Source organism: Clarias gariepinus, chromosome 2 (assembly GCF_024256425.1).
Source record: "Clarias gariepinus isolate MV-2021 ecotype Netherlands chromosome 2, CGAR_prim_01v2, whole genome shotgun sequence".
NCBI lineage: Eukaryota > Metazoa > Chordata > Actinopteri > Siluriformes > Clariidae > Clarias > Clarias gariepinus.
Genome location: NC_071101.1, coordinates 40,171,942 through 40,182,081, shown reverse-complemented (window position 1 = coordinate 40,182,081; position 10,140 = coordinate 40,171,942). Strand labels below are relative to the sequence as shown.

The 10,140-nt window shown below is 40.1% G+C and overlaps 1 protein-coding gene across 1 annotated transcript; it reads left to right on the top strand.

The window, feature by feature from the left end:
* Positions 1–205: 205 nt before the first annotated feature.
* On the top strand, positions 206–5,582 carry nrl (neural retina leucine zipper). Its single transcript, XM_053511043.1, has 4 exons — positions 206–805; positions 1,096–1,383; positions 4,297–4,512; positions 5,416–5,582. The coding sequence occupies exons 1-4, from the start codon at positions 206–208 to the stop codon at positions 5,560–5,562; spliced, it is 1,251 nt and encodes a 416-aa protein (XP_053367018.1). The 3' UTR covers positions 5,563–5,582.
* Positions 5,583–10,140: the final 4,558 nt, after the last annotated feature.

Sequence of the window (10,140 nt, the reverse complement as noted above, 5' to 3'; positions counted from 1 at the left end):
CTGCAAATCGAAGCCCAATGCAAGACTCATATATGTGCACTCCTCCTGGTTCGGGCCAATCAGGCATATAAATAATAAGCATTGCTGTTGAGCTCAACCAGGGCATTGAACCATTACTTGAATCTTAATGTCAAAGCGAAAGGAGTCACTCCTAATACACCTGTTACACCAAAAACTCTCTAGTTGTATTTAACAAGCGGCGGCTATGTCATCACCTTCCATCCCACTTCCCCCGTTGCCCCCCAGCCCCCTGGCCATGGAGTACCTAAATGATTTTGACCTGCTCAAGTTTGAGGCAAAGGCTGATTCTCCTCCCCCTCCGCCATGCTCATATCCAGAAGCAGCCCAGCACCAGCAGGACTCCTCATCGTCCCCCTATGTGGTTCGACCTGCTCCAGATTCCAGCCTCAGCTCCAGCCCTTACACCTCTCTACCTCCCTCGCCAACCCCCAGTGATGCTCATCCACTTCCATCTGCCTCCTCTTCCTCCTCCTCTTCGATATCCATCCCTCTCTCCATCTCTGCCAGCTATGTCCCTGGATTAAGTTCCAACTCACAAGGGAATCTGGACTGCAGCCCTGCACCTGGTGTCTCGGGCCATTGTCCAAACCCCACGTCTTTGGAAGATCTCTTTTGGCTTGCAGCAATCCAGCAGCAATTTGGAGGTGATGCTTCTCTCCTAGATGCCTTAGGAGGAACACCAGAGATAGGTGACAGAGACAGGGGTGTCGTTGGGGGATTTCTGGGGTGTGAAGATGCAGTGGAGGTGCTGCTCAACTCGGCTGCTGCTGCTGTAAGCTCACAGGTACAGTTTGTGTATTTTTTTTTTGTGCTAGATGGGAGCTTGTAGGTGCATGTGGGTGGATGGGCAATGGCTTTTGCATCTTTTTCCAAGGGCTGTTAGAGAGAGAGAGAGAGAGAGAGAGTGAGAGAGAGAGGGTGTGTGTTTTTGAGAGGCACTGAGTGTGAGTTGAAATATAGAGATATTCCTTTGGATAAGTTTGTGTTTAAAATGTAAAATTAGGGCAGACCAAAATCTCTATGACAAAATCTCTTACACTTTTTTCTCCATCCATCATGGCTTTCCTTTTTCAGTTCCCAGTTCTGTCTCAGAGCTCTGGAAGCAGTAATCTGGGAGACTCAAGCAGTGAGAGTGGCGGTGATGTAAAGACATCAGAAATGTGTCACCGTCCTCTTCTATTTGTTTCCTCTGGAGCTCCATCTCTCCACAATGGCAATCCGGCACAAGGCACGTACCATCAGCCCTCAAGCCCTTCATCCCGGCTTCATCACCCACAGCATCATCATCACCACCACCATCACCCCCATCATCTCATTAACAGTCATCACTCTCACCATCATCATCAGCTTCATGCTAGCCAGGTAAAGATGAAAATGGGTAGAGTTTATTAAGGCGTGTTGAATTACCTGGTTATCTGGTTATATTATAAATTTTTCCCAATCATTGCCCTGATATGCATGTCAGTTTAGACCACAGCAAAATTTCATATGTCAAGGCAAAAGTTTTTGACTTTTAAGACAAAATCAGGTTAGTTTATGTATAAAATGTGAACTCTGTCATTCTAATTTCTTTTCCACATTGCTAAAGACAACACTGCTTGTGCTTGTGTAAAAATATTTGGGACTTTTAATGGGGAAAAAAACAGAATAGGTGTCAGTCTTGAAGCGCGGTTAAAATAAACTGTAATGTAAGAGTAATATGACTTAATCAAGCAATAAGCAAGCAAATCGATATCTGTATTACGAGGGTTGACTGGAAATATGTAGCAGTAACTTTTAAATTACACTATATTGGGCTTAATTTAGCATTCTTTCTACGTATTGAGAATAATTTAGGAGCTCTGGTAGTCTCTTGATGCACTAGCAACTTGCAAAATAATTTTCTACATTTTTAGCTGCACCTCAATTCAATTCAATTCAATTTTATTTATATAGCGCTTTTAATAATGGTCATTGTCTCAAAGCAGCTTCACAAAAATAAATGAAACTCATTAAAAAATAATAATTAATAAAATAATAATAATAATAATAATAATAATAATAATAATAAGGGTGTTTAGGAGTCTTTCTTTTTAACAGTCATGCAATGTGGTCTAATGGAGTGTTTCTGGGAGTGTTTGTATTTGCACCTGGTTCAAAGTTGCTCAGACATGTGTAAGGGTGAATGTGGAACAGGTCTCTGAGATTACCATAATATCTGCTATTATTGTTTTGTAATCCTGATCACTGTCACTTGCACTCAGTCAGGCAGATTACAGATTACAAACACATGCATGTCTGTTTGCATGCCTGTGACGTGGCGAATGACATAAAGAATAAGCGCAAGCAACATACACGTGCACGCCTTATGGTATCATGGATCATACTGTACATATCACCAAACATATCATGACACTATTTACATGACTTTTGCAACATACAGTATAAATGTGAAAATGATGGTAAATTGATGTGCTCGCTTGGTTTTAATATTATAGCCATAAGAAATGTTCAGGAGATACTAAAACGAAAAGGCCATTTCATATGTTTGAGGCACGAGTTGGGAGACCTGGCAGGGGTGCCAGTATGATACCTAGACACAGCTAGACTGAGATGGGACAGTGGCTGATGATTTAACTGTTGCAGGACAGGGCTGGGCCCAGGCAGAGCAGGTTTAGGCTTGGGCAGAGCACTCACACGGATCAGAACGGGGTCCTGGTAAAGCTGAGTGTGCCTTTGGGTCTAGCTCTGTGATAACTAGGCTAACAGGGCTTAGCGCTGTACTAACAAGACATAACTTTGGGCTAGAAGGACATGGTTTAATCAGATCAAAGCACTAACTTAGGTCTGGTTGAAACTCTGCGTAGAAGGTGTTCATGTTGACATTCACTTGGACTCGGGTAGCCTTATAGCCAGCATTATACCTGTTATTTATACTGTCTTTGCGAGATCTTCTGTTGAATTGTCCCATGGCTCCTGTTTGTTGCAGGGTTGCCGTCAACAACAGTCAGACACATAATTGCAAAATCCAGCAAATGCAGCTGTAAGACTAGATTTAAACATAAACCTGAAACATACAGTAGACAGAACCATAAAAGACCAAAAAAAGGGAATACAAACAGAAAGATGCCAAAAGATGCATATACAGAAGAGACTGAGAAATACTAGAATTTTAAATACTGCAACTAATCATAAATTGAATTTAGAACCCCTGAACAGGACAGGAAGCAGTGAAGGGTTTCGAAGCTCAACTGTAGGAGCTCTGGCCGTCACCATCGTTTAATCTAAAAGTGGGGCGTGAACGGGGCATGGCTCTTGGTTGGAGCATGCCCACTTACCTCAGTTACAACAAGCCAGCTACGCTAGCGTTACTTTGCATTTGATTGAACGCCATCATCCATACCCTACATGTCGTCCCTTGTCAACTCCTACGTTTCTTGTAAGTTAAATTACATGATTCCAGTTAGCTGGTTAGTTAATGTGATGTTTGACTGCTAGCAGTTTGATACCTGCATTGCTGCTGTTACTCAAATCATCCACTCACCTAATTATGCATTATTTTATGCCTTAACATGATTAATTTAAATAGAGTTCACTCCTGTACAGTTGTCATGAATAGAAAATCTAGATATAAAGACCATAAGTCTTTTTGTACCAGGCAATAAACATGTTTATTTCTGTTGTTAAGATAGCAATTTAAACATGGGGGGGTCAATGGATTTTGACTGTGATTATTTGCGAAACTACATGTTTTGGCACTTTTGCATTGGACTCATTTTTCAGACCCGGAGGTTACCACTTGGTGAAAGAAAATAATTAAAAATTAGTATTTAAATTGTTAAGAATTGTAACTGGTGTGACGTTACTGTGGAATAAAAAGCTTAAAACCCTTTCGCTGGTGCTGTTAATGGAACACAGTCACCTTCCATTTCACGTCAGGCCACATCTATCATGCATCCAATACAGGTAGACGCAAATGCACGTAAAATGTATTTATTTAAACACTGAAACTAATAACCAAGTCGAACAGTATATCAATGGTGGAAGTCAAAAACAAGCAGAGATCGGCCATCTTAACTGGGCACAAACTGGGTAAGCCAGAGTTCACAATCAAATAACGAGCTTGGTCTTACACTAATGGCAATCAATGAATCATCACAAGGGTGTATATTTTGCAACTAGCACTGCAGTAGTTCTCTGGTTGATTATCCTCCTACAACAGCACTCCAGGTTGTGTTTTATCTTGCTTATCTTGGTTTAAAATTTTGCATTATGCTTCGTCTTATTTCCTCTCAGTCTGGGTTGGATGAGCGTTTTTCAGACGAGCAGCTCGTGAATCTGTCTGTGCGGGAGTTGAACAGGCACCTGCGCGGCGTGAGTAAAGACGAGGTGGTGCGTCTGAAGCAAAAACGGCGCACGCTGAAGAACCGAGGCTATGCTCAGTCCTGCCGGTACAAACGGCTGCAGCACCGGCATGCACTTGAGTCGGAGAAACACATCCTCACACAACAGGTACAAACACACACATGAACAAATGCGGTGTATTTACATAACCTATGTACACTGCATATGTATGATAATCAGAAAAAAATCTATACAACCACGATGAGCCTGTATATTTTACACTAAGCCGGTAAAAGCTAGGACATGATGACTCTTCAGTGTTTGAGTGCACGCTGGAGAAGAGCTCTCAGCCAAGGCCATGTGTAACCTATTCACTATCCAGTTCTAATTTATAAATGTACATACACAAAATGTGCCTCTTATAGTCTGCAGCTGCTTGCTGAATGTAATCGTGAATGCCAAGAGTTTTCCTCTTACATAAGCGTTTTTCGAATGAACTCTCTCCATCCCTCCATTTCCCCCTCCCTCACTTGCTCCCTTTTCGTCTTCCTTTGTACATCCCTGCCTCCCTCCATCTCTAATATAATCTCCCTTCTCTGTACTGTATCTCTCTCCCTGCCTCCACATTTCCCTCCTTTATCCCCTCTCCTTTTCTGTCCCTATTCACCTCCCTTCTCTCATCCGACGCTCCTTCCTCTCCTGTCATATGTCTTGCTTACACCCTTTCTTCCTCTCGCTCCTTCGATCTCATTATATTGATTTCTCCATGATTTTCTCTCCTTTCAACCTAATGCTTTCTATTCATCTTTCTTTCCGGCCTGCCTTGCTCTTGCGTTTGTCTCATCTTCATCATTTATCATTTTTTCATCCATCTTTCTTGGTCTCACTCCTTTTTTTCTCTCGTTCCCACAGACTCTTTCTCTCCTCTCGATATCTCTGTACTTTGTCACTCCTTTCCGTTCCACTCTCTCTCTCTCTCTCTCTCTTTTATTCTCTCCCTTTCTGTCTAACTCTTCCTCTATCTTTCTTCATATTTTACTCACGCCCACTCTGAACATTACCCCTCTCTAGCTGGAGCAGCTGCAGTGTGAGCTGTCCCGTGTGTTGAGAGAGCGAGACGCCTACAAGGCTCGTTACGAGAAGCTTGTTAACTCCAGCGAGGCCCCGCCCACTCAGACCAACAACCCACCTTCTCCTCCCACAGACTATTTCCTCTGAAAGCAAAGCAAGACGCCAAACTGACAAACTGAAAGAAGAGAAACGGGCGACTTCACCTAAGCTATCAGAAAACGCCGAGACGCGAGAGGGAGACTGGAGAAAGTGCTTGACTCTGAGAAATAATCACTTCAGGGTTTCACCAGGGCCCTGGATAGTCACTTTGTAAGGACCTCACTTGCTGCTGCTGGACGACGGTTGTTGGTTTGATCACTGTGAAGTTCGAAGGAGCAGAAAAGACTCTTCTTGTTTTTTTATTTTTGGATTGCTTTCTCAAGTTTTTCGTGCTCTAGAGTAAAATCTAGGGAAATAAAACAAACCAAAAAAGAAATCTGTTTAGTAATCAAAGACATCCCACATTCTCCTCCGAACCAGAGCTGAGTGTCTGACTTAATGAGTTTTCTTGTGTGCCAGAGCTCTGAACTGACTAAATAAGGTCATATATAATCAGAACTTTGATTTAACAGTATAATTGCTGCTATACAACCAACACCGTGTCTGAAATCCATCTGTGATAAAAAAAACGTTCCACATTACATAGAAACTTAAACCAACATGAAATAAAATGGTGCATTATTGAAAGCAGTTCTACTCTATATTATTAAGTATGTAATTTACATCACATCCTGTTGTATTAAGTTATCATTAATTTATCATAATTTTTTTTCTGCAAAGGGTGTTCAAGTCAAATCGGGACTTTTCTATAATGAAATTCCTCATGAGTGAAGGCGTAAAACCGGTTAACCAGTTTGGTGGTGCAAATATTTTTGCCTGAGGTGGTTCAGAGCCCACTACAGTGTTTTCGATGAGCCAAACGCCTGATTTTTTCAAATTGTTGAATACCTTTATGCACAAAGACCTAACCTCCACCTGTTTGGACCATTAAAGAAGTTCCTAGGAGGCAACTTTGGTATATTAATGAATAAGCAAGGAGAATGGGATTGTGATAAATTAAAGGAAGTGATTTCTAATCAATCATCTGAATTAATTCTGTAATTAAGCATTCCGATCTTGATCTGAGTAAACTGTTCCAGGAGGTCTCCACCCCCATTTACAAGACATGAAAGTTCTTGGAATGCCTGATTGACACCAACTGGAGGGAATAAAGGTGTTCACTCCATAAAAGCAGAAAGGTTTTCACTCCACTTGCAAAAGAACCAAACCCACAGTTGTAAAGGGTGGTTATTTGATTTATACCCGATTTATACTCTTGCCTTCCTGTCAGCTCAAATGAGTTTGTACATTCTTCTTGGAACAGTCTTAGTAATAAGGCATTTGTGCTGAGAGAACTTACACTAATTGGATGTTTTTCTGTAGACTGTTGAACCCCTTGGTGTCATCACCCAATGCATTCACTGAAGTCACATTTTGCTCATTGCTTGTGCTGCTGATTACATGATATTTATATGTTTATTATATTTTGTGTTATTTCACTTTTTGCAAAAATAGTTAATTGGTTTGGGTGCTTTGCTTCTTAGCATTTTTTCCAACAGCGCAACACAAAAACATATGTGCAAAAACACTATATTTGTCACTAAATATCCAGGTAAAAAAAAGAGGTTGTCATATAAAGTAATAGACATAATGTATTCAAGAAACGTTTTTTATTGTGTGAATTAAGTTTATGTAAGTGGATCAAGGGCTTTTAAGTGATTGTCAGAGAGTAAAAATAATACTGCGTTACAGAATGAACAATTCGGGACTGATTCCAGAGAACTTAGAATACACAGAGCTGGACACTGTGGGTTACAGAGTTTTTATTTTTATTTTTTTATGATTGTGATATGCAGAGACCTTTAAGAAGACTTGGTAAATTAGTGCATCACCATCATTCTTTATGCATATGTGGGGCTTTAATTTAGACTTTTTGAATGATTTTTGAATTAGTAAATAATACTGATTGCCCTTACTCATTCAGTTACAGCCTTTCTTCTTTTTTATTATTATTATTTATATGATAAAAATGTTCTGCTTTTTTATTTCCTGAGTGTGTTTTATTTATTTTATAGTTTCAGTTCTATGATGTTGATGTTGTAGTGATGAAATGAAAAGTATTTGCTATATTGATCATTACATTAATCTTTTACTTGCAATAAATATTGAGTTCAGAACACGATTTCTTTTTGATCACTTTCTTAAATAAATCAATTTTGAGTACATTTACCTTCCTGTGTATTAAATCATGCATGTAACTGTTCTTTAAAGTTTTAAAATTCTCTCTCTCTCTCTCTCTCTCTCTCTCTCTCTCTAAGGCCAGGGCAGGATGACCTCACTCTCAGCTCTCTTTCCATGCTGCCTCTCTCTCTATCTCTCTGTTCATTGGCATAGGGATTAGGCAGATAATAGGTCTCGGTCAGCTCACTGCCGGTGTGCTTTGGACAGGGCAGGGGGCCTTTGTGGTCAGCACATGCGTAGTGTTACAGGAGCGCACACACACAGAGAACTAGAAGCCAAACATATTCCAAATGTTCCACCGGAGTACACTATGTACGACAGAGCTATTACATAAAATGAGTAAAAGTCAGAATAAATGGATGGATAGACATGGAGGCTCTGAGACAGGAACAGAATGTCTAGTAGTATTGTGTCATTTTTAATAAACATAGTTATATATGGGTGCATCAAAAACTGAAAATGTGCACCAAAATGTAGTATCTCAGAAAATGTATTATTACTTAATACCAATAAAAAAAAAAAAAAAACATTTTTAACACAGAAATGTTGGACTACTGAAAAGTATGAACATGTATGAGCACTCACTACACTTGTTCGGGGATCCCATTGCATGAATTATCGGGGCTAAGGACAAAAAGGACTGGGCTGTTGCTCAGTTGCCTTTTTAGATAAAAGTAAATGTTGCATTTCATTTGGAAATCAAGGTCCTTGTGTCTGGGGGGAAAAGAGGGTTAGGGTTAGGGTTAAAGGAGAGGAACAGAATCCAAGTTGCGTGTAACGTTTGCACAGTCAGTGTCGGTTTGGAGAGCTGCTGGGTTGGTCCACTGTGTTTTATTAGGTCCAAGGTCGGCGCAACTGTCTACCAGGAAGTTGTAGATGCTGATTGCATTTTCCAGCAGGACTTCACATCTGTTCACATTGCCAAAAGTACTAATACCTGGTTTAAGGACCATGGTATCCCTGTGCTTGATTGGCCAGCAAACCCACCCAACCTAAACCCCAGAATCTGTGTCTCCTTTAAAGAGTTGCTTTGTAAAGCCTTTATAAAAGCTGGTAACTCTCAATAAACTTCTCTTCTTGTTTTTGCAAGAACTATTCCAGAACAAGGGACCTTCATGTCTTTAAATAACTACTGACTGTTGTTGTTGTTGTTGTTGTTGATGTCGTCGTTGTTGTTGTTGTTGTTGATGTCGTCGTTACTTAACTACCTAATTCCATATGTATTATTTCCTAGCTATAGTATTATTCCTAGTATGAAATCTCCAGTATTTCTCTGCAGTTGGAGCAACATGTGTTTGACTCTCGGCTGTGTGCATGGTGGATCCTCTCTGCTGCTTGTCGTTGAGATCTGTATTCAGGTGCATTACAGGAGGAAATTAATTTTCAGAATGAACAGAAATGAATATTGACTGTGTAATTCATTTGAACTTTTCACGCCAGTGCACATTAGTTGTGCTTTGCTGATCGTACGAGGTTTAAAAAGCATTGACATTTTCACATGGAGTAGCCAACACAGTTTTAAGCCAGTTTCAACTATAGTTAGGCAAATAAAATGACTCACTGTTTACTACAGATTTGGGGAAAAAAATGACATGGCAATGAACCATTTCAGACTCAAAAGAATCAGATCTTATGGGTGAGCTGCGCTAAATGATCTGAGTCAGAGAAAAAAAAGACTGAATTAGCTTGTCTCCCATGTCTTCCCATTTCTATTACTGAATTATATTTTTTTACATGCCAAATCATATGATTTTAGATAAATAAATAAACATTAAGCTGGTTAAAGAAGCCAGAGCTTTGTCTATCTTCTTTATTATATCATTGATATCAACTTAGCTTACTTGCAGATCTGTTTCTTACACTTCATGTTGTACTGTAGACTTCTCTGGAAGTAGTCTAGTTACCTAGTTGCGGTAAATTCTGGATTCCACAAATGATTGTGGACTCCCTGTATGTGTGCCAAATCCAACTGATTCTAATTATTTTAAAAATGCGCCACTGGATCACCTGTTTCCTTCACACAATGCGGTGCTGGAGAACACCATATTACTCACCACATGGCACATTTGCACTACAGCTCATATGCTGCACATCTCTTGTTTCGAAATTCAGGAGGACTAAACATGGACAATAACACTGCTGCTGACACACACTTAATTCCATACCTCATGTTCCACTCATACTCCTTCATATCTACTGTACATGCCGTATCTTAGGCTACTATAATGCACATTCGGCACATTCGGCACATTCACATGCTGCACATCCTGTTTAACTTATACAATTTTTATTTTTTTATTGTAATTACGTTTCCTATTGCAACTTTGTAATTTGTATATATTTTTGCACTTTAAAATGTGGCTTAGTGGTGGCTTAGTGGTTAGCAATGTCGCCTTGAACCACCAG

Bases quoted from the DNA above. Each gene is read 5' to 3' on its own strand.
- nrl (XM_053511043.1), top strand. From the start codon at position 206: ATGTCATCACCTTCCATCCCACTTCCCCCGTTGCCCCCCAGCCCCCTG. The intron at 1,384-4,296 runs GTAAAGATGAAA...ATTTCCTCTCAG, and splicing joins ATCAGCTTCATGCTAGCCAG to TCTGGGTTGGATGAGCGTTT. The intron at 4,513-5,415 runs GTACAAACACAC...ACCCCTCTCTAG, and splicing joins AACACATCCTCACACAACAG to CTGGAGCAGCTGCAGTGTGA.